This window comes from Diceros bicornis, chromosome 25 (genome assembly GCF_020826845.1).
Source record: "Diceros bicornis minor isolate mBicDic1 chromosome 25, mDicBic1.mat.cur, whole genome shotgun sequence".
NCBI classification, from domain to species: Eukaryota; Metazoa; Chordata; class Mammalia; order Perissodactyla; family Rhinocerotidae; genus Diceros; species Diceros bicornis.
In genome coordinates, this window is record NC_080764.1 from 26,805,009 (window position 1) to 26,830,225 (window position 25,217).

The 25,217-nt window shown below is 37.1% G+C and overlaps 1 protein-coding gene across 3 annotated transcripts in view; it reads right to left on the reverse strand.

Annotated features, from left to right (window-relative positions):
- The window catches only part of METAP2 (methionyl aminopeptidase 2), a 32,600-nt gene extending 15,130 nt beyond the window's left edge, over positions 1–17,470 (reverse strand). The window contains exons 1-4 of one of the 3 annotated variants that reach the window (XM_058568635.1): positions 17,266–17,468; positions 15,368–15,472; positions 9,166–9,231; positions 5,389–5,491 (exon numbers count right to left, since the gene is read on the reverse strand). In XM_058568635.1, coding sequence (XP_058424618.1) covers positions 5,389–5,491; positions 9,166–9,231; positions 15,368–15,472; positions 17,266–17,416 — 425 coding nt within the window. In that variant the 5' untranslated portion in view covers positions 17,417–17,468. Of the gene's footprint in view, positions 1–5,388; positions 5,492–9,165; positions 9,232–15,367; positions 15,476–17,265 lie in introns of all 3 variants that reach the window. The other 2 variants (XM_058568634.1, XM_058568636.1) reach the window with 2 other exon arrangements.
- Between the last annotated feature and the right edge of the window lie 7,747 nt (positions 17,471–25,217).

Below are 25,217 nucleotides of genomic sequence, written 5' to 3' on the forward strand. Positions count from 1 at the left end.
TGTCAAAAATGTTTACTCTAAATCTAATATAAGCCTTTACAACTAATTCCAGTTTACAGAAAATACAGGAACAGAGAAAAAAGTTTAATGACACCACAAGGAAACAACTGGAAAAATCCCAGAATATGAAACTTTCCAAACTGGTCTCTTCAAAAAGTCAATGTAATGGACGAGAAGGTGGGGATTCTAACCATATGCAATGTACGAATCTTGACTGGATCCTGGTTTGGAGGGAAAAAAGTTGCTAAAAAGATGTTCCAGGGACAAGGAGAAAAAAATTCTAAATACGAACTAAGTACTGGGCCGGCCCCGTGGCTTAGCGGTTAAGTGTGCGCGCTCTGCTACCAGCGGCCCGGGTTCGGATGCCGGGCGCACACCAACGCACCACTTCTCTGGCCATGCTGAGGCCGCGTCCCACATACAGCAAACTAGAAGGATGTGCAACTATGACATACAACTATCTACCTGGGCTTTGGGGGGGGGGGGGGCGAAAGGAGGAGGATTGGCAACAGATGTTAGCTCAGAGCCAGTCTTCCTCAGCAAAATGAGGAGGGTTTGCATGGATGTTAGCTCAGGGCTGATCTTCCTCACAAAACAAACAAAAAACAAGAACTAAGTATTTACATGATATTGGGAAATTACTGTTAATTTACTTAGATGTGATAATTTGGAGAATATCTAATTTTTGGGAGATGACTGAAGTTTTTAGAAGTGATAACTCAAAATAAATGAGACATTTTTAAATGGCCCAGTGGAAAAAAAAGAAATCAACAATAGAAGAAAAACACATACACATACAGAGACAAAGCCTATATGGCAAAATGTTAAGAACTGTTCAATCTAGGTACTAAGTTCATTAAGCTATTTTTCAACCTTTCCTGTTTGGAATTTTTCATTATGAAAGTTGAAAATAACATAAATATATTTACCCCAGCATTGTTTCTAATAGTAAACAACCAGAAATAAACTGTATGTCCAATAAGAGAGGAATGGACAAATAAATTATGGTATGCACACAGATGCGCACAATTATTCAGTCATTAGAAATATTGCTGGTTTCTTTACTAACGTGAAAACGAATTTAAAAAGGTGTCAGAAAGCTGTTTGCAGTATAGTTCCAACTTGAAAAACATTCCCAGGTATTTATAACACACTTATACAGAGGCTTTAGAGGAAGAAATACCAACATGTTAACAGTGGTTTTAATTCACTGGCAGAATTAAGGAGATTTTTATTTTCTTATTTTTGTTTATCTGTATTTCCTGTTTTATAATGAATATGTATTGCTTGTAAAATTGACAACTGTCCCAAGAAACTGCCTACTAAATGTAGAAACAGGTATCAAGAATTGCAAAATAATTCTTCATTCTTCTAGAGATCCAGAATAACAGAAAAATCAGATCCAATCGACATACTAAGATGTTAATCATAGAATTTTTTCTAATGGTAAAAAATTGAAAACAGTATAAACATTCAATAAATCAGGGAAATAGCTAATAAAATTATGCTAGACACAAAATAGAATAGCATTATAACCATTAAAAATTTGGTTTCAAAAATTTTTAATGACACAGGAAATGCACATAGAATGTTAATTTTTTTAAAATGGCAATAACCATCATAGTAAAAACTGATTCAGACAAAGATCACCAATGGACGCTACACGTGAGGAGGATGTTCATAAGCAATGAGACATTTACATATTCTCAAAGTAATTTCCCACAAATTCCTAATTATAAAAGGAAAATATAGTAATGATACACTAGAGAAAACTGGGTAATACCTTATCTAAGTGATAAAAATTAACTTCATGTGCCACCAGATGTGACAACCCTGAAAAGGACAGAGTATCTACTTATCTAGTAGTATTCCATCCAAAAATGCACAACCTATTCTCAAGTAGTTCAGAAAAAATATATATACATATTCACCAATATAACATTTTCCACATTTGCTTTCTATCTATCTTCCAAGGAGAAAATGGAATGTTACTTGAATATTATACATAATATGTATAAATCATCATATTCCATTGAGAGAGAGAATGATAAAACAAATGCAGCCAAATGTTACAAGAGAATCTGAGTGAAAGGTATGCGGGAATTCTCTGTACTAGTCTCACAGTATGGAATGATTTCTGTTAAGTATAGAATTATTCCAAAATAAAAAGTTAAAATAAAATAATGCACTCAACCTGGGTGGTAGTTAGGCAAGTTCTTTGTGATAATTCATGCAATTTTCAATAAGTTTATTAAAATAACAATGAAGGCAAGATACAAAACTATATTTAATACTTTACCAAATCTATAAGAATATTGATTCTGATCTATTTGCAGTCAAAACTGGTTATATGAATGTCAAAAAATATTGAGATTTATTAAAAAGCAATCATAACCAGAGTATCCTAATTTCTTTTATATTTCTCCAGGATGGAATACAACATTGCTTTCAGTATTTAAGAAAAATATTACCCAAGAGATATTATAACATATAATTATATCTTCATCCATTGTTTCAAAAACAGAAGTTATTCTACCTATATGTTTAATTTGCAACAGAAAATGATAGTAAGAAGGGAAAGGTAGTTGTTAAGATTTACAAAATTTCAGTATTTTTCTTATATTAAACATTACTTCAAGTATTCCACCATTTTCACAGTGTTAAAAATATTAACAATCAATGGCTTTCCTGCACTTTAACAATAAGCATATAGAAATGGAAATAGGAATAAAAATATCTTGTTCACATCAGTAACAAAACCATAAAACACTTAAGAATAAATTTAACAGGAAAGGGACAGGACCTACCTGAAAAAAAAATCAGAAGAAGTGGGAAAATATACCATGACAATGAATAAGACAATGTGACACAACTGTCAATGTTCTGAAACAAATACATAAATATACTGCAATTCAGTTGAGAATTCTAACAAGGGCATTTCTCTGTGGCTATGTGCATATATGACTGAAAATAGCTAAGAAAAGTATAAAATAGAACCATGTTTGGGGTGTGTGTGGGAGAGAAGACAGACTTGCCTTATTAAATTATCAAAATACATTATAAAGTTGCTGATATCAAATCGAAACAGTATTAGCACAGGACAACACAATTCGATCAGTGGAATAAATAATACAGAAATTGGTTGCATTATATATGAGAATATAGTATATGGCAAAGGTGGTCATTCAATTCAGTAGGATGAATTACTTAATAAACAATTCCAGCAGAACTGGTTAACCATTTGAAAGAAAATAAAATTAACGCTCCCAACCCTACACAAAAACTTCCAGACCAATTAAAGATGCAATAATACACAAAATAAGAGTTTGAGAAAATCTAAGAGACTACTAAGAACCCTAAGCATAAAATATGAACGTGTACTGTATTTCAAATTTTAAAACTTCTGGAAGAGCAAAAGAACAAAACCAATAAAAAGATGCTCAAAATCACTAGCAGTCTGGGAATCATAAACTAAAGTATTAACATATTCTTTGATTCAGCAATCTCACTCCTAGAAAATTATTACATAATAAAACCGCAAGCACATAAGGAGAGAGAGATATATATGCCTATATATATACACACACACATATATGTATACATAAATACATATATATGTATATACTTAGAAAGAGAGATGTTTACTGCAAAATGGTTTATAATGGCAAAAATTATTGGAGACAAAGTCAACGCTCATCAATTAAAAAACGGTGGAATAAATTGTGGTATATTCACACCAAGGAACATTATGAAGCCATTCCAAAGAATAACATAGCTATTCTGATTGACGTGGAGGGACTTCCAAGAGGTAGTCCTGAATGCGAAAAGCAAGGTGGAGGAAAGTGTGCCTATGATTCCATTTCTGTAAAACAAACAATGACCAAAACACTCCCCTTACATAAACAGACATAGATGTACACATATATGAGCATAGAAAAATATGGAAGGCTACCTGCTAGGTGGTTACATGGGTCTGGAAGGAAGGGAAGGAAGAGGGAACAAACAGAAAAAAAAAATTAAAAAGATTATATTTAAAAATAAATGTGATCACATCATATGTACTATGAGAATTTATGAAATTAATGTAAAATTACGTGTCTGTGACATTTTAAAAATAGATACTTTAAGGATAGTGACTGATGAATTCAAATTCAAAGAGAAGGTGCCCGTGCCATAAAATTTCAGAACTTTACAGCCTTATTCCCTAAGAGTACTGGGAACGAGGGAAGGAGTGAAAATATAACAACATCATGTTCTTTTCTAAGTTTAACAACATCATGTTCTTTTCTAAGTTTAAAGAAAAACAATGGTGTCTTTACAGGTCAATGAAACAATGCTACAGTAGAAGCTGTCTTAACCAACTATTGCAACCACTGGATTAACCAATGCTCTTGAGTCCCTCGGTAAAATATACTAACCAATACCCACTGTATCCTGAATAAGAGCGGCTGACAGGTTCCAATTCTGAATAATAATAACAGCAGCTAACACTAAATGCTTACCATGTGTCTGGTACGCTTCTAAGTGCTTTATATATGTTGTTATTCCTCACAAAAACCCTATGAAGTGCCCATTTTATGGATGATGAAATGAAAGCACAGACATGATAAATTACTTGCCAAAGTCACAAAGCTAATAAGTGTTAGAGCTGGGATTCAAATGCGGACAGTTTGGTCCCAGCTGCCAAGCTCTTAACCAGTGTGCATAATGCCACTAGGAGTGTATGCTGACCAGCTGAAATGTATCTTTCCAGAATACTTCCAAGAGTCAGGTGATTTGTTCCCAAACTTGTGTTAGGTCATCTGTACTTGTTACTGTAATTAATTTAATTAAATATTATATAAAAAGAATTATTTCTATGAAAACTAAACTGACTACTCACAAAAACCTCAATAAAGGCAAGTCACCAAAAAGACTTCTGTCAAATTAAGTACAGATAAGAACTGTAAATGGTTTCAGGAAAAAAATGTCAAGATAATAGGCAACAGCCCTCAAATTACTTAGTTCTTGCTCTTCACAGAAACTCAAAATGGAACAGACTCATAGACAATGCATTATGGATATAGCTTATGGGTAAAAAAGTAGAGTCCAAAGCAAATCCATGCTCAAATACCAAGAATGATGAAAAACATATGTTTAAGTCAACTTTTATCAATAAAGATTTTTTTTTTTTTTTGTGATCCCTACTTTAACATAATTTTTTGATTAAGCAAACTAATACTGGTCCCAATCATTTTGGATAAGAGGGCTTCTACTGTATTTTCTCTGCAACAAATTCACAAGTTTTTATTAAGATAGTGGAGCAAAGTTCCAAGAAAAATAAAATCTGCTTTATTGCTATGCTACAACTTTCAAAAGTTAAACTGGAAGTTATTTTATGATCCTTACCCATCTTGTGTGGGTGGGTACTCGCATTCTTGTCCTTTGGGAAATACACCGTTAGGATACAGGTCACATATTGGAACTGAGGGAGGGTCTGTTTGAACTTTTGCTGCGAGATACAAATAAAGCATTAACTTCTGCAGTTAACAATAAAATTAAGCAGTTATCATTACAGTTTTCTCAGTTTCTAATGGTTGTTATATGTCCTGATTTTAAGGAACCTCCTTGCTGTCGCCTTACAGTTAAAAACAGAAGATATTTCGCCATGCTGGCCACCTCCTCTCTCGCACACAGGGAACAGAAATATTCAACTCCTCAGAACTCCATTATCTATTTAGACAGTCTATGCCCTGGCAGAAAGCACGCTTCTAATATTTTTGTCTTCACTTAGTATACCGGAAATGGAATAGCATATAGCGGCTGGCTTTCACAAATAAAAATCAAATAAGCAACAAGAAAATAAGAAAGAAATCCTATAGCAATAAAGTAAAAATATAAAGCTATTATGTATTGACAAAATAAGTAAAAAACTTATTTTAAGGGTATATTAAGTATAAAAGTTAAAGAGTCTACACACCCAGCGCTAAGACTTTAGTTAGCCATATATAAATTTCCAGATAGTTGAAAAAAGTTACAGTACTTAGCACACATTTTAAGGACATTGTTTCCCAAACTATATTCTAAAAGACACCAGTGTTCCAAGATGCTTTTAAAAAATATCTAGAGATTTGTCTTCTAAAATTTGTTTTAAATACACAAGAACTAGTTATACATTCTTATCACATGAAGAACTGCAGCAATGAACACTGTTCCAAGGAATGCCAGGAAGTTGCATGAGAGTTAATTTATGCAATAACGACTTTCAACGTATACCTGTAGCATTTATCAACTATTGAATTGAAGTATGTGGTTTCCTTTTGATTATAACTGCTCTGATGTTACGGATTTTTGTCTTAAATTTTAACACACATTTTGCTTTTTTTGTTTTGCAGTGGGGGAAAAAAGGACACACATAAATAAAAACATGACCATTTATTGAATCAAATTATTTATCTATGGAACCATTTTTTGGTTCCCTCCTCTAATCCAAACACTTAATATCTCATGTGCACCAACTGGTTTTCTCTCTTTACATAATTAACATTATGTAAAGTGTAACTTGGGAAACACTGTTTTAGGTTCCTCCTAAGAGGGAATATTAGAATTTAAAATCGAAAAAGATCCCAGAAGTCATCTAACTTAGCTTCACAATCAATCTAGGAACCCCCCTAACACCCGTGACAGATGGCACTGAGCTCCTGACAATGGAGGCAGTCACTATCTCCCAAGCTGACATCTATCCATCTGGGGAGAGCTGTTAACTGTTAGAAAGCTCTTCCTACACTAATCTCTCTCTCTCTACATTAGTTTTGGCTTTATTCTTTGCAGTCAAAAAAATTTACTTTTCATTTCTACTGATTCCTCCCTCTCTAGGATGAGAAACCACTTTAAATGACGTGGTTCTTAACACTTTCACCCATATTCACCAACCTTAAATTTGTCAATGTTCCTGTTAAGTTAGGAGTAGAACTGACTTATATATTAATAGTCCAAATAAGGTATAATTAGTATAAGCCAGTACTGCTGATTCTAAAAATCCTACTGCTATTGAAAAGTTAAGACTTCTTGCTTTTTAGTTCACATTGTACTAGCAGTCAATATCCTTAGGATCCTATCACCTGTATTAACTTTATATATGTTTATTACATTTTGGCTTATTAACATTAGCCTATTGTCTCAGTTTTCTTGATCTCTGGAAATCTTGATTTTTTTTCAACCAAAGTATTATCTCATCACCCTCAGCTCTATCTCATCTACAAACATGATAAAGATGGCTTTTATATTGTCCACAAAATATTAAGACAAGATAGTTAAAGGATTCAACAAGATCATTAGATAAAAAAATCAAAATATCAGAGCTGAAGTCTACCCTTTACCACTTATTAGCTGTGACTTGGACAAATGGCTAAATGCACCAAGCCTCAGTTTCCTCATATACAAAATGAAGAACCAGATGAAATCTTGGATAACCTTTGAAAATTATAATGTACTATGTCCAAGTTATTATCTAAAACTATGAATAATCATAACAATCTTTACTGCAGTTATCATTAACTATCATTTAGAATTCTCTCACTTTATAGAAGAGGAAAATGAGGGCAGTGAATTGCTCATGACTATACTATGTGACTTATTTCAGAAGTGATTTATGATATAGCCTACAAGTATATCTAAAATACACAAATAAGAGACATTCAAAGTAAATTAGCAAAAATTAAAACATGGAAAGAACATAAAATAGAACCTGAAATAAGGCGAATACAAAACCACAGATTTGATTTTAAGCCCTCTAGTAGCCAATATAAAGAAAAAGCTAGGTTATTTGCATAGCGCGTAATGTTTCCGAAATAAAACACATTAACTACTCAGGAAAAGCACAATTATTCTTGATACTGAGACCACACAAAAGAGCATCTCTTCAGAGTGCTCATAAAGCAACATAATGAACACTAAGTTCAATAATATCCTCAGAGGAAGCACAATAAAGGCTGATGGCATCATATTAAAACATCTGTCAGTGGAAGAATTCTATAAAGGGCAAATACAAAGCAGTCCCTAACACTCTCTCCTGCTTATCCAGCCTCGTTAGGGAGCAATTTTAGAGTATTTGGAGAAACAGACATTTCTCAAGCCATTCCCAGGTAATACCATGTCTCATAGGCACCTTCTAACAATTTTTGAATGGAAATAATATGACATCATAATCCCTGGAAGATTCTGGCAATGCAAGTAACTTGTACTCATTAAATACAGACTTATGCTGGGGGAAGAACTGACATCCTACGAGTAGAAGGCTCTAACAAGGATAGATGCCTAAAGAGAAAGAAGGCTATCCCATTTCCACCTGGAGACACATCAGGGGAATGGCTGGCAGAGTCAAAAGTTTTCTTAAAAAATAATTTAAGTATGTCTCTCAACAGAGAGATAAAAATGGAAGTCAAACCTTCAATATTCTGCTTCATAAAATTTTAGCCTGAAAGATTTTAAAGGAAGGTATAATCAGACACTCAACGGTTCTCAATAGCCCAAAGGGCATCCAAGATTAGAACTTAAGTGTTCTGATTCTCAAACCAACCTTTATTCTGCAATACTATACAGCCTCCCCTTAGTTTTTCTAAGAGTACCAGGTCCTTGAAGATGTTTGGTTATGTCATTTATAGAAACAAAGACAAGTAGGATCATATTTTAAGTGAATCTGAAATAGTGCAACATAAACGTTATTACTAAAATTTCACCATACGCAGAAATTTTAAATAATGGGACTCCTCATCAAATACAGATCAAGAATCTCATAATTTCAAAGATGGCAGGTGAACCGCAAATTGTTTATCCTATTAGCACAAGGTGGGGCACCACTTTTAGTCATCCCTGACAGAATTATTATTTCACTTATTCAAGTTTTAAATCATAAATTTTTTAGGAACTTATCCCTAACTTGCAGTAAATGCAACCAACTTATTAATATCCCTTGGCTGAATAACAGCTAAAGAAAATATCAACAAGATAGCTAAACCCAAGTACTTGCAAAATAGTTGACAGTTTCACTAAATTCTACCTCTATTAAGTCTAAATTTATTTTCCTGACATATAACAGGATCTTAAGCAACTTCAAACCTATTCTTCAAACCTGCTGGTTAACAACGATTTCTAATTTGTCAAGTAAGATCAACTTAAGACACTAACGTCCTCTCTTCTTCTTCTTCTTTTTCTTCTTCTTTCCAGTTGCTCCATCTCCATCACCATCTCCATCTAAGAAAAGATAATTTCAAGCACATATTCACTTAAACCCCATAAGCACAAGGAGGAAGCAAGCACAAGCAGACAAGTGTGTATACGCAAACACACACACAAAATCCATCTTAAAAGGCATACGACAAAGCTGGCCTAACACTCTTAGAAAAGAATTTTGTATATCATTAGCTCTAAGTATCAGAATTTGATGTGTGTAATCAAAAGCACTAGTAAACTTTACTTTGACTTACTCTAATTAAAGAATTGCTGAATAAGATTTGTTTTTCTTTTTTCCTTTTTTTTGGTGAGGAAGATTAGCCCTGAGCTAACATCTGTTGCCAATCCTCGTTTTTTTCGCTGAGGAAGATCAGCCCTGGGCTAACATCCGTGCCCATCTTCCTCTACTTTATGTGTGGGACGCCTGCCACAACACGGCTTGATAAGTGGAGTGTAGGTCCATGCCTGGAATCCAAACCTGAGAACCCTGGGCCGCAGAAGCAGAGTGCGAGAACTTAACCACTATACCACCAGGCCGGCCCCTACGATATTTTTAAGAATAAAAAATCTATTAAATAAAATCCTTTTTTAAAAGCTAGGAAAAATAACTAGTGTTAGTTTAACACAATAATAATGACAGTGATTTCATCTAAAATAATACTAGTTACAGTTTACATATGCTTTGTAGTCAAACACTCGTATTTCATTACCTCATGTTTCCTCAAAGCAACCCTATGAGCGAACAAGGAATGTTTAAGGTATGTGCCTAAGATAATCCCAAATGGTAAATGGCAGAATTGGACCAAGAATATGTCACTTGATTCCTAAACCAGTAAGGGGTATTTGAGGTCTCATATTTTAAAATCTCTTTTTTGCACAGTCGTTACTAGAGAAAAAGAGTTCTTCTGGGTCAAACTGTATGCAAAAATCAGAGGGCGTATATACTTTCCCTAGGTTCATAAGTTCTCAGATTCTCAAAAGAACCTGATGCTCAAAAATGGGGTTTAAGAACTGTTTTGAAAAATAGTTGGCAAAAGAATACCCCAAATAGCCGTGATCCGTCTGTCAGTTTTTATAACAATCTTCTATGAAGCCCATGCCCATACCTTTGAACTTTGAGAAAAGATAAAGGATACCACTATGGCCAAGATTAAAAAAAATAGTGACATAACATTTTAAATAAAGGTATCAAAAATAGACCTGTCTGAATTTCTAAAAATGCTGTTCAGTAAATTTCAACAATTTCTTTTTTTATTTTTTTAACTTTATTTATTTGTTTTTTTCCCCCAAAGCCCCAGTAGGTGGTTGTATGTCATTGTTGCACATCCTTCTAGCTGCTGTATGTGGGACGCGGCCTCAGCACGGCCAGAGAAGCGGTGCGTCGGTACGCGCCCGGGATCCGAACCCGGGCCGCCAGCAGCGGAGAGCACGCACTTAACCGCTAAGCCATGGAGCCGGCCCCTCAACAATCATTTCTAAAGCATGCTAATCTACCCACAAATCACACTGCTGTGAAATAAGAATGAACAAGATGCTGTCCCAGACAATTAGAAGCTCACAGCTTAGTAGTATGCTTACCATATAGTATTCTTTTAAATGTTTCACCTTGTGGCAGTAACTCATGGCTAGCATCAAAATTTTAAATAGTGAAATCCACACCCATTAAACAACATGAAATGACTACTTACATTTTCTGCTCAAAGAGCTCCCTTTCTACTCCTGGAATGATAAGCACGAGCCATAAAAGAAATTCTCTCACCACGCTCCCTACTATATTCTTCTATTATAACTATTACACAAAATTGGAATCACTGGTTTACAGTGACCCCTACTTGTCTGTGAGCTCCTTAAAGATTAGACACCATTTCCTAAATTAAGCATAGTGCCAAGCATGTAATAAATATTTAGTCTATTCAATAAATGAATGTTTTCTTAGTTTACTTTATCTTGTTTGTATTTATTTTCACCTAGATGAGAAACAGGAAACAGCAGTTTAGCAAAGAGGGAGGCAACACGATCAAGGGATTAAATAGGTTGAGTGATAGAAACTGACAATATTTGACAACTTTTGACGGAAAAAATTGCAATTTCTGGGCCAGCCCCAGTGGTCTAGTGGTTAAGTTTGGTGCACTCCACTTCAGCAGCCTGGGTTCAGTTCCTGGGTGTGGACCTACACCACTCATCTGTCAGTGGTCATGCTGTGGTGGCGGCTCACATAAAAGAAAGAGGAGGAGTGGCAGCAGATGTTAGCTCAGGGTGAATCTTCCTCAGGAAAAAAAAAATTGCCATTTCTTATGTTCAATCTTATAAAACTAACAGAACACACTGGAAACACAAATCTTGCTGACTTACTACTCATTAATGCTTTCCAGATTCAAAAGCCTAAAGAAAATAACATGAAAAATTTTTGGAAAACACAACTTTCAATTTTCTCATGTGTCATAAAATCTAATTCACATACTCTGCACTACAATTTTAACAGTAGCCTTCTTCATTCATCCAATAAATGTTTGCTGAGTTCTTAAGTGCCAGGCAATAGGGACAGAATAGTAAACAAGATAGTCTTTACTCTGGAAGAACACTCAATGTTTAGCATACTGCTATATAGACTAGACTCAACCTAAAACAAATGCTTCAAGACGTATAACCAATTTTAAATACACACTAAAAATCCTTTCAGCTGTGTGACCTTGGGCAAGTTATTCAGCCTCTCTTGACCACAGTTTCTTCATCTTTAAAATGGGATAAGACAAAGCTCCTCCTTTGATATTCGATCATCCCTCTGAGGCTACTTACTTTATCCAAGGTCTATACTCAGTACAGAATAATAGCCACTATTAATTGAACTCTTGTGCCAGGATGGTGGTAGAGCCAGGATTTGAATGTTAAACTATATATGCTTATAGTTCCAACCATCATATCACGCTACAATTTATGTTTTTACATGTCTTTCTTTCACAGCATCCCAGGATATTTTTAACAGGCAGAAACTGTTTATATTTATTTCCGTATTAGCACTATGGCCAAATCAATTAATATTTGTTGAATAACTGGAAATACAGACGCCAAAAAAAAAAGAATCTCAATCCTTACCTTGCACTATATAAAAAAATTAATTCTAAAACGACCACAGACCTAAACATAGCAGCTAAAAATAAAACTTCCTAAAGAGAACATAAGAGAAAATCTTCATAACCTTAGAGACAGCAATTATTTAACCTTTTGGATAGGCCACAAAAAGCATGACTCATAAAGGAAAAAAACAGATAAATTGGACTTCACCAAAATTAAAATCTTTTCTACTGTAAATAACACCAGCATGGGAGAAAATATCTGTAAAACATATATCCGATAAACAACTGTAACAAGAATATATAAAGAACTATTACAACTCATTTAGACAACAAATCACCCAATTGAAAAATGGACAAAAAATGTGAACAAACACTTCGCCAAAGATACATGAATGGAAAATGAAAATATGAAAAAATGTTCAATATCATCAGTCATTAGGGAAATGCAATTAAGATCACAATGACATATCACTATACACCTACTAGAAAGGCTAAAATTAAAAAAACGAACAATACCAAGTGCTTATGAAGATACAAAGGACCTGGAACTCTAAACCACTGCTGACAGGAATGCAAAATGGTACACCCACTTTGGAAAACAGTTTGATAGTTTCCTATGAGGTTAAACATACACTTACCATGACCAACAACCCTACTCCTAGGTATTTACCCAGAAGAAATGAAAACATATTCCTACACCTAGACCTGTATGCAGATGTTCACAGTAACCTTATTCATAACAGACAAAAACTGGAAACAACTCAAATATCCACCAACTAGTAAATGGATAAACAAATTTGGAATACTACTCAGCAATAAAAAGGAATGGACTACTGAACTATGCAACAACTGGATGACTTTCAAAAGTATTATGCTAAGTGAAACAAGCCAGACACAAAAAAAAGCTGCATACTGTAATAATTCCATTTATGTAATATTGTAGAAAAAACTATAGGAACATAAAATATATCAGTGGTTGCCAGGAGTCAGGGTGTGGAGCAAGAGAACTGACTACAAAGGGGCACCGGGGAACTTTTCCGTGAGATGGAAATGTCATATGGAAATATTCTACATCTTGGTTGTGGTAGTGGTTACACATTTGCAAAATTTGTCAAAATTCACCAAACTATACACTTAAAAAGGGTGAATGTATAGAATGTACAATATCAAGAGTAAAACGTAATGTAAATAATGGACTGTGGGTGACAATGATGTGTCAATGTAGGTTCATCGATTTTAACAAATGTACCGCTCCAGTGGGGGATGCTGCTAATGGGAAGGCTATGCATGTGTGGAGGTAGGGGGTATACGGGCACTCTCCATACCTTCTGCTCGATTTTGCTGTGAACCTAAAACTGGTCTAGAAAATAAAGTCTATTTTTTAAAAATGGTGAATATTATCCCAGGCAAATTATACCTTAATAAACCTTACTTAAAAATGTATTGAATGAATTACCTCTAGCACATTACCAAATGGCCACAGGATTAATTTTTCACACCAATACCCCAAGGTTCAAATTAAACATATCTAAAATTAAACTCAGTATCTTCTTCTTTGCCTGCAAACCCCCTCCCCAAATCTCGTAACGAGCTCTCCCTCTCTACTTCACTAGTTCAGTCAACAGCACCAACATTCTGTCACCCAAGTTCAAAACCCTAGAGTCTACTAATGCCTCTCCTTATTTTTCATAACATTCTTCTTTTAAAAACGCTCAAAGACTCTCTCAATGAATCATTTCACATGGTCAGTTTGCAGTGTTCACTATGCTTTGAATACTTTCTCAGCATTGTTCCACCATGGCCAAAATGGTTTCTCCTGTTTGGTTTTATTCAAATGCCATTCCTTCCAAGAAGCCTTCCTTCAGCATTCAGCCCACAACTCCACCTCCAAATTTCAATAAACTTTATTGCAGGTACCAGTATATCTTTTCACCTCTATGTTTTGTCTCTCCACTACACCGTCAGTTTTCCTTTACAACAAAGATTCTGAAATACTAGCTTTCCATCCCCTCAAAGACCTCTCACAATAGATTAGTAGCACTGGTTGATCCTGATTATCAAAATGAACTAGGAAAATGATTAACCCAAATTGGAGGAAACTACTAACATTCCTAAAATCTTCATTAATACACTGAAGATTTCCAATCTAACAAGCAAAATGTTCCCCTTCAGTGTCAAGAGATTTATAAAACTTGGTAGTGGTGCAATGGAACAAGGCATACTCTTCAAGATTAGCACTGTGATAGTCTACACATAATAGGTCTAGAACATATCTTTCTGAAAGAAAAACAATCACTCTGCATTATCCTAATACAATAATTAAAGTACAGCAGGTATTTGTTGCTAAGGGTTGGAAGGCATAAGCCCAAGCTGGCAGTGCCTGAGGTAGAGCAGTAGGTCACAGCAGTGGATAATTGAGAATGAAAAAGCCCCATCTCCCCCCCTGCCAAAAGAGGCTGTAGAATAATAATTTAATCACTCCTTCCACTGTCTTACTGATAACATCAATTCCTAGAATTCTAAGAGTAGTTGTCTTTAAAGAAATCTTATAGCACCAAAATACAAGAAGCTAGAGTCAAGGAATTTATAATAGAGTTTAGAAACACTCCAACATGCTCCTTTGAGAATAAAGAGAGGAACCTTTGGTACAGAGTAAAAAGAATAGACTTGGAATCAGGTGCTACGTAGCACCCACATTGCTTGGTTTTTCAGGGGTAAAATTAGAATGTGTGTGAAAGTATCCTAGGATAGTTACTAGCACATATCAGTAGTTCAATAAATGTTAGTTAAATAAACAGTCCTTCAATTTTATCTTATTAATACTCACCCACTACTCGGCCTTTTACCAAGTATATTTTTAAAAGTTGAGATCTGTGTTATCTGAGCAGTCATTCAACATATCAAATTTTTAAAGAGTTGCTAATAAATACCTTTTCCTTTCGGTGACATTAATTGAGGCTTTAACGTCAATTAAGTAAAACGTGAGAGAGTAATAGACTATATGGACAAATAAGTAGATTTTGTTCAAAAGAATGTCATATTTTCTTGCTTTTCTAACCACAAAGATCAAATTAACCATTTACCTTCATCGTCATCATCTCTTTCTTTCTCTTCCAATGCTTGTCTTTCCAACTGTCTTGCTACCTCATCAACTGAGGCTCCTGATTCTTTATCAGGTTCCTGTTGCCCTGCTGATCAAATACAATAACATAAATCAAATCTAATAAAGATACTTTCCCACTGGAATATGTTCTAAGGATCCTGGAAAACACACAAGTCCTGTTCTGATAAGTGTTCAGGAAACAAAAACAGAAACATTATTCTGAACATAATGGAATTTATTTGACAGAGAAAAATAATCCATATCTAATTAGTGTTGTCAATTCAACAAAAATATCCATAATACATTCTCTCTGCTAGCAGCTACAGGGTAAACAAAAGTGTGTGTTGGTCCCTCCCTTAAGTAGTTTTTTAAGTATTTATCAATTAGACTACAACAAATACTTTGCTAAGCAAACAGGTACTCAAGATAGGCAATAAATGCTGAAGGCCTTAGTAAGAGGATTTCTGTGGGACACTGGGGTTTCAGGGCTTCACGAAGGAAGAAGTTGTCAAGATGGTCTGGGTAAAATCAAAATAAATAGGAAAAGATATTCCATTACTAAAAACCAAAATTCTTCAACAGCTCAGCACAAGACCAGGCCCCTGCTGTGGAAGTGACTACAATCTAGCTGTAGTAGCAGTACGTGAGCGCAAAACGAGACAGTACTACCAGGGAGCACATAACGAAGTGACATTCTGGCCACTGCAGAGGATTCATATTCACAGATAACAACCGTTAAAAGCATATTAGGGTCAGTCTGCTCAACACCTTAGAGGACAAACTGAAGAGTTTGAATTTCATCCAAAAACCAGGAACAGTCACCAGACTGTGTCCTGGAATTCAGTTTTGTTCTGGACGTGTCCCAGCACCTACAACTCTCCCTTTCAACTCCCATCTGATAAAAATTTCAGAAAGATATAGATTAAACCTCTCCAACCTCTCTCAACTCTACCTTCATCACTTCTGGCCTGGCCTCTCCATTTGTCTCTCATTCTTGCTATGGCTGATTTTAATTAGAAACAGATACAAATAACTTTTCCTAAAATGAAGGACAGTGTGCAACAAAAACAGATTTCCCAAAATAAAATATTTAAGTTCCTAACTCATAACCCAAGTAAACTTGCAGCTGTTTTCCCTCCTTACCAGTGGATTTAGACAAGTTCCATTCCGAGCCACAGAATATCCCATCTGGACTGCCTGCTAGTGGCATCATAATTCAGGCCTAAAAGCCCTACAGCTTGACGATGCTGTGGGATTAGGCAGGTGAAAACTCGCACCACCACCACACATTCTGCAATTACTACTCGGCGACACGAGAGCGTGGGCATCCACACATTTACACACACCCCAAAAGTGCAACCGGCAACCAAAATCCCTCTGTGCACCGGGACGGGGGGGGGGGCGGGGGGGGAGGTGCGGTCAAGGCACCAAGACTTACCCACTCCACCCCCACCCTCGACGAAAATACGTCCCAGGCTGCTCCCCCAAAGGGGCGGCAGCGTGGGTCAGAATCAGATTTTTGAAAAGAAGGCCAAACCGCGAGGAAGGCGGCAGGACTGGGCCCTGTGCACGGTCTATGTGGGAGCTGAGCGCTGGCAATACAGGGGCTCGGGCCCAGCGACCCCAGAACTACCTCACGAGAAGCTGACGCCCCCTTATCTCCCCCGCCCCGCCCTCATCGGCTCCCAGTCCCACAAGAGAAGAAGCTGCCTCTCCCTGGGACTGGGACTCTGTAACCCGGCCTCGACGCACGCTCAGTCCTGGGAATCAGTCCACTCCAAGGCTCCGAGTCGCCAGTCCCTGTCACCCCAGCCGGGCCTGAGGCGAGCCATTCGGCCATCCCTGGTGGGGACCCTGAAGACATACAACTCCCTTTACCCGTGGCAGCCCCTTTACTCTTCTTCTTCTTCCGTCTTTTTTTCTTGGCTGCCTCCTCAGCCGTAGAGGCAGCTCCCTCTTCCCTGTCGTCTGGATCCAGGTCGCCATTCAGGTGGCTCCCGGAGGACGCTGCCTCCTCCACACCCGCCATGTTGCCCGAGAGAGCGCGAGGGAGTGAGAGCCGCGAAGGCCCGCTCCTTCTTCACCCGCCTACACCCGCGACGCCGGAAGCCGCTCTCGATGGTCGGGCCGCAGGGAATGCTGGGACGGCGGAGGACTCGACTTCGGTGGTGGAGCGCGGACCGGTACCCGGCTCGCCTGAGGCGGGGGCGGCCCGGCGGCGCTTGAAAGGGGGCGCGGGCGGGCTTGGTTGCGGTTGGCTGGGGCCGGATGGGATGACTGTTCCGTCCCGCGCCTCGGGCGTTGCGGGCGTGCGGTCAAGTTGAACGCTCGTGCCTGCCCGGTGGGCAGGGGCAGGCGGCAAGAGAGAGGGGAGATTCTGTGGAACCGAAAAGTTTTACATTCGTAAAACGTACCGGAAGCGAACAGAGGGGCTAAAAAATGTGTTCACTTGTACACACTCCTTTTTATGACTCCAAAGGACTGCGTTGTTATTCACAATTACACCTTACGGCGAGGCCGTCCAGGCACTTAAGGAGATGAACCTGCAAAGGGTACTGAAGAGGCTGTCAGAGAGCAGGAGATCAGGAGGCCCTTATTATTAGAGAAGCCGAGGGGAGACAACGTGTCACTCAAGGAGGGAGTGATCAACTGCATTGAGTGTGGCTAAGAGGTCAAGTAAGAGGACTGAAAAACGGCAGGTGTATATAGTCACAGGGAAGCCATTAGTGAGTTTAGCAAGAGCTAGTTAGGTAGGGAGATGGAAGCCAGACTAATGAGAGACGAGGAACGAGTGGAAGTGAGAAAATAGAGGCTCTCCTCATCCTTCAAGTTTCGGCTTAAATGTGACTCACTCAGAGAATCCGTCCTCAACAATCTAAATTAGGCCCTGCTCTTACAACCTGTCGCTGGATTCTTAACTTTTTTCCATGGCAATTTGTAATTAATTTCTTTGTGTGATTTTTTGTTCTGTGTCCGTCTCCCTAGCTACAGTGAGCTCCATAAAGATAGGAACATTGTATATTTTGTACTCTGTCGCCAGCACCTACCTCTAACCCAGAGCGTAGTAGTAGCTCAGTAAATACTCATTGTGTAAATAGCGCTTAAGAAGTGACAAGTACTTTGCATTCATTATCTCATTTAATCCACTTTTGAGTTGAGGAAATTAGCGTTAGAGAGTTTTGGTAACTTGCACCAGGTCGTACAGCAAGTAAATAGCAGAGTTAGAATCCAAACCCAGGTCATCAGACACCAAAAGTTTATTAATTCTGTATTCTGCCTTCCTAGTTGAAATTTCAAATCAGTTCGGTAAATATTTATTGATTGTAGACTAGAAATAATTTTTCTTGGTGGAAGATACAAAAATGAATGAGACACAAATCCATGCCCTCAAGAAAGTTTAGTATTCAATAAGGCAGACGTAAAAAAATAGGAACAAAATAAGTTGCTAAACTTTCCTTATGTCATTTATTAATTCTTTTCTGTTCCAAGTTAGTCCATCACCAAGCTGAGGAATTTTTAAGGGGTCTAAAAGATCTTCAGATTGGAGGCAAGAATGTGGCTTGTCAACTTCAGGAGGAATCAAAGCTCACCCTTGTTGAGGTGCCAAGCTACCACCAGAAGCTTTGTAACATCCTTATAAGTACAATCTACTATAGCAAAAATGCCTTTCCCTCCCGGTGGCATAGTGGTTAAGTTCGCCAGTTCTGCTTCGGAGGCCCCGGGGTTCGCAAGTTCAGATCCTGGGCCTGGACCGACATACCACTCATCAAGCCATGCTGTGGTGGCGTCCCATATACAAAATAGAGGAAGATGGGCACAGGTGTTAGCTCAGAGCTATCTTCTCAGCAAAAAGAGGAGGATTGGCAATGGATGTTAGCTCAGAGCCAGTCTTCCTCACAAAAAAAAAAGAAAAGAAAAATGCCTTTAAGCTTTGTTGTGAATCTTCCCAGTTCCTCTGTAAGTTCTAGGAACACTTGTGCCATGGCTACTACCTCAGACTGGGTCCGGCAGACACAGGATCCTGAGGGACAGAACCTATAGGGTTGATAGATGAATTTTGACAAAGGGGTGCTTGAGGTATAAGTTGATCTACAGAAGTATCAATGTCAAAATAAAGTTTGTTCAGTGAAAAAAAAATAGGATGCAAAAATACAATGATAAAACAAAATACACTTTCTGGGTAAAGGGATTATACTCTGCTTCTCTCTCTTTCTTTCCTGAAAAGAGGCAAGAAAATAAACCTTAGGATAGTAGTAAAAAATGATACATAGCCTAACAGTATGGTAGTGGATATTTGCTGGATCATTATTTTCCAGGAACCTCCAGAATTTGAGGTAGCTAAGTAGCTATACTTAAAATAACAGCCCATGACACTCCTTATTTTCATCATTTTTCTTCGTTTTTCTCTACAAAAGGAAATTGAATGGTGTAAAGGAATGAGAAATGTTGAAAACCTAAGAATCTAAGAGAACCTGTAATAAATGTAACTCAATACCAGCACAGGTTAGAATATTTTTTCTAGCTAATTACATGAAATCATTTTGTCTCAGATGGTTAACTAGATAAGCAGACAAAAATAAGGATTTTTTCCCTTAGAGAGATATTTTTCCCGTTATAAAATCAATGCATTGTAATAAAACATATTTATTATTTTGTCCAAAAAATGTATTTTTGCTGAGAAAATCTTGATTCCAAAATAGACAACATAATTAGTCCCAGCCTTATTTTCTTTGAAGTCCTTGATAGTGGTATGGCTTTGGACAAATCAGTTAATCTCTCCAAATTTCAGTTTCCGTATTTGTAAAATGAGGATAATAATAGTATCACATCATAGGATATGGAGATTAAATTTCAAAACGGAGAGAAAGCACTATGATAGCACAATGTCCAACACAATAGTGTTGTGTTAGCTAACATGACTTTGTTAGCCATGACATTGAAAATTTTCCATTTGTGTGGATTATATGATGGCCTGGATATCCCAAGGCACACTTATTATTATGTGACCTTTGGCAATGGATTAACAGGAAATATATTAAGAAAAAAATTGGGAAAGCTTTGATTGCTTGACATTAAGAGAAACACTAAGGATTTTTTTCATATCTTTATGGTTAAAAAAATGCTATCTAACTATTTAAAAATGTATAGATAGTATGATGTGTATATATATCCAAATATAATCACATTGGGAGTTGGGGCTTCAACATATGAAATTTTGTGGGCAACACAATTCAGATCATAAAACAGACATTGCCAAGTGTCCCCTTGGAGAAAGGGGCAAGGAATTGCTCCCAGTTGAGAACCACTGGCATAAAGGCGTGAAAGAATGTGGCCTGTTTAGGGGACATTCTTGATGGGGAGCAAGTAAATTGAGACCAGATTGTAAAGGCCCTCGTGTTATCCTAAAGAGTATGGCTTTTATTGTAAGGCCTCGAGGTGATATGTGACAAGGGATATTTAAATTTTAATATTTAAAAAAATGCCTAAAATAGAAGACCACAACACACATGCCAGTCGCAAGTCAACACAATGAATCCTATGTAGCCATTAGAAGCCAGTATAATGATATGCCTGTAGATTATGTAGGTGAATTTAAATGCTTATATAATACATGCAGAGATTTTTTCAAGCAAAGGAAACATGGTCATTTTTACATTTTGAAAGAAAGATCAGTCTGTTAGCAGTCTAGATTCTAGAGCAGTGGTTCCCATCCAGGAAAATGTGTTTCATTTAAAAATCGAAATATATTTAAAGAACTGTTTTCTATTATGAAAGTATGGTACTTTCTATTTTTCGAAGTTAAATAGTCTTTTAAAATTATTGTTATGAAATGACAGTGAGAATAGATGATGTTGTTTTCTTGTGCCCTGACAAAATTTTTTTAAAAAAGCCACAGTATGTCAGTTCTCAGAGCCATTTTTTTTAACTTTTCTGAACAGTGAAATCCCTAAGGCTGATGGCCTCTATTCTAAAGAAAGAATTGGAAATGACAGAGCCTGATAGTAGGGAAGGCTTGCTAAGATGTTATTGTTGATAACAATAGTGATGAGAACTTGTGGGAAGGCTACTGGGGGGCAAGAGGGGAGAGACTGGATTGCAGAAACACTTCTAACATTAAGTTAAGAGGACTTAATGGTCCATTGAATGTGGAGAGAGAGGCATTGAGGATGACACTCAGGTTTCTGACTTGGGTTCCTGGGTGGATAGTGGTACCGCTCCCTGAGATAGGGAATAAAGGAGGAGGAGTGGGTTGTAGAGGAGGTGGAGGGGAAGATAAGTTTTGGGCATTTTAAGTTTGAGATGCCTGCAGGGCATCCAGGCAAAGATATTTAGTCGTAAGTTAGAAATGTGGATCTGGAGATAGAGACATGAGAGTTATTAGGGCTTGGGTGTGGGAGAAGGCTGTGAATGAGATAGTTCAGAGAGAAGAGAAAAGGACCAAAAACAGAACACAACCCAGAAGGACACTAATGTTTTGGGGTTTTGTTTGTTTGTTTAAAACAAACAGGGGTGGGAAATTCTGTTAAGGAAATTACAAAGGAATGGTAGGACAAGAAGGAGAAAATGCTTTAGAGAATAATCACATGGAAGCGAGGAGAAAAAAAAAGTTTTACAAAAGTTTGATCAGCTATATCAACTGCTAAAGAAAGATCAAGTAGAATGAAGTCTCAAACTAGACCATTGATTTTAACCATTAGGAGACCACTGGTGACTTTAATGAGAGCAATTTTGTTAGGTGGCATCAAAAAAAGGATCCTCACAAGAGAGTGTTAGAATAGTTAGATACTGAAGAAGAGAACTTCTTTACCTTCCCCATAGTCTCTATGTAGCATCCGTGTATTTAGGCTGGACTTTGGAAAGACATATATGGTTCCGGTTCCAAGCAATATTCCTATGGCCAAGATATCAGGAGTATCATTACCCACATTGAAGTTTCAAGTGTTTATTGGACAGGGCTACATAGGCATCAATATCAAGCATTCACAAAAGAAAGATAAGAGCTGCATGAAATACTGGAGGACAAATGACAGTACCATTCATAGGCTCTCTTCTCATCTCTCCTGATAATGATTCCTACTACTTATTAAAAAATGAGGGTTATTGTGGTGTTGAAGGCAGAGGTGGGTAGAGTTGAACTAGAAATACATTATGAGTGAGGTTGTAATAAAGAAAATGATAAGATGGAGGCCCTCAAACTTTTGGTCTCAGGACCCTTTTATACTTGAAAAATTACAGAGGAACCCACAGATTTTTTGTTTATATGATGCCATAGATTGAATGTTCGTGTCTCCCCAAAACTCATATGTTTAAACCTAATCCCCAGTGTACTAGTGTTTGGAGTGCTAGCGTTTGGAAGTGGGGCTTCTGGGAGGCTCTGCCCTCATGAATGGTATTAGTGCTGTTAAGAGACCCCAGAGAACTCCCTCACCCCCTTCCACCACGTGAAGACACAGTGAGAAGACAGCCGTCTATGAACCAGGAAGCTGGACCTCACCAGACATTGAATTAGATAACTTGATATTGTTTCATGGTCACTGAGGCTTGGTTGATTTTGGTTTTGTTTTTTGTTTTTGTTTTTTTCTTTCTTGCTTCAGTTTGGATGGTTTCCATTGCTTTGCCTTCAATTCGCTTTTTTTTTTATTCTGTGGTATCTAATTCATGTCAAGCCTATCCAGTTCATTTTATATTTCAGATACTATATTTTTCAGTTCTAGAATTAACATTTGGTTCTTTTTTATAGTTTCCATTTCTCTATTGAGATTTTCTGTTTATTCCCTTATTATATTAGTGTTTTCCTTTAAATATTTAAACACATTTATAATAGCTGCTTTAAAGTTTTTATCCCCTATTTTCATCATCTGTCTCACTTCTGAGTTCCTAATTTTTATTCCTGGTTAAGAGTCACATTTTCCAATTCTTCTCATGTCTAGTAATTTTTTTCTTATGTTGGACACCACAGAAACTACTTTGAGTGACTTTTGGTGTCTTTCTTAATAGGGTATTGAATATTGTTCAAGTAGTCAGTTGATTTACTAGCACCTCAGCATGGTACTTTCAAGGTTTCTTTTTAAGCTTTTTTTAGACAGAGCTAGGGCACCGCTTTAGGGCACCACTGTCCAATATGAAATCTACTAGCCATATATGGCTATTAAGCACTTGAAATGTGATTAGTCCAAATTGAATTGTAAGTGAAAAATGAACATTGAATTTCAAAGACAATATGAAAAAGAGATTGTAAAATATCTCAATAATCTTATATGTTGGTTACATGTTAAATGACAATATTTTAGATATATTGGGTTACATAAAATATTTTATTAACTTTAATTTTTATCTGTTTATTTTCACTTTTTTTCAAGAGGTTACTAGAAAATTTTAAATTATGTTTGTGACATGTTATGTTTCTCTTGAACACTGCTGTAGTGCTACATTAGCCCTATTCCTAAAATCCACCCTTTCTGGGGTGTCTACTGTATTCCTGGGATAGTTAATGTGATCTCTCTACTGTGGCTGGTTGGAACACCAACATCTCCCATCCCTGTGCAATCTCTGGTCGTTGTTCAGCTCATAGCTTCCCAGTAGTTGTTCTCTCCCTAATAGTTGTTCTTTGCCTAGTCTCATGGCAGACTTTTTTCTTTCCCTGTGCAGACTTTGTGCAGACTTCTCTGTGCAGCTTCCTTCTCTCTGATATCTGGTCTCCATCTCCTCAGCTCAGTGACACCACCGTGCTTTGCGTCCCTGTACTGTGGGCTGGAAAGTGCCTCCATACAAAAAGCTGTGGTGATCATGAAGCTTTTCATTTGTTTCCCTTTTGTTAGAGATGACAGTTCTATATTTCCTATTGACCAATGTCTAAAAACAGTTATTTTATTTATTTTGCCCAGTTTGATAGTTGTATATGGTAGAAGATCTTGTATCCAGTATTAGTTGTTATATCATGATTGAAAGTAGAAGTCCTCGTCATGAACTTTCACTTCCATGTTGCAGGTTTTCCTTAAATGTCTGATGGGCGTTGCTTGCCAGTTCATATTTTAAAATGATGCAGCGGAAAAACTGACAGTGACCTCTGTGTTTGTGGACAAGGCTTTGTCAACTGAGAAGTTTTGCTGTAATATGAATGGATGAAAAGAAGATCATAGACCTTAGATCCCTGTCATAGACACTATTGGATGCCAACCTAGAATTCATTTTTAGTTTTTCCCTTGCTAACATGGCCCTGCTCTGGTTCAGGTGTCCGCCCTTCTCTGCCTAACCATATGCCTAACCAGGTGAACCTACCCTTAACTCAAGAGTACGTCCTGATTGGGCTAAAGTAATACTACACAACAATTCCGATCTCTCTTCTCAGTGATTTGCTTAGGCGTAGATATGTGTTGCAATTTTGATCAATGCAGAAAAACCATTGAGAACTTATGGGAAAGTTTCCTAAATCTTAAAAAAAAAAAAAAGACAAAAGAAAATATAATCCTTTTCTTCTTTTAGATATTTTCAGAGCAAAAGGATGGAAAGATGCTGGGACCTTGATGATGTTATTCAGCCACTGAATTGGAAAACCCTAGGCTAGTCACTCTTCCTCCAAACATGTAAGATGTCACATCTCTGTATTATTAAAACAGAGCCTTCTGATACTTATAAATAAGTCATTCTAACTGACACAAATTGCAGAATGTAGAGAACTTGGTGCTCGGTCAGCTCTCTTGATCCAGAAATTCCAAGCTTACATTTCCAGTGACTGAGGATGACTGAGATAAAAGACATGAATGGAATCAGCTGGTTCTGAATAGGACACTAGTATAAAGTTATTTGAGGGTCAGAATCAATATATCTCT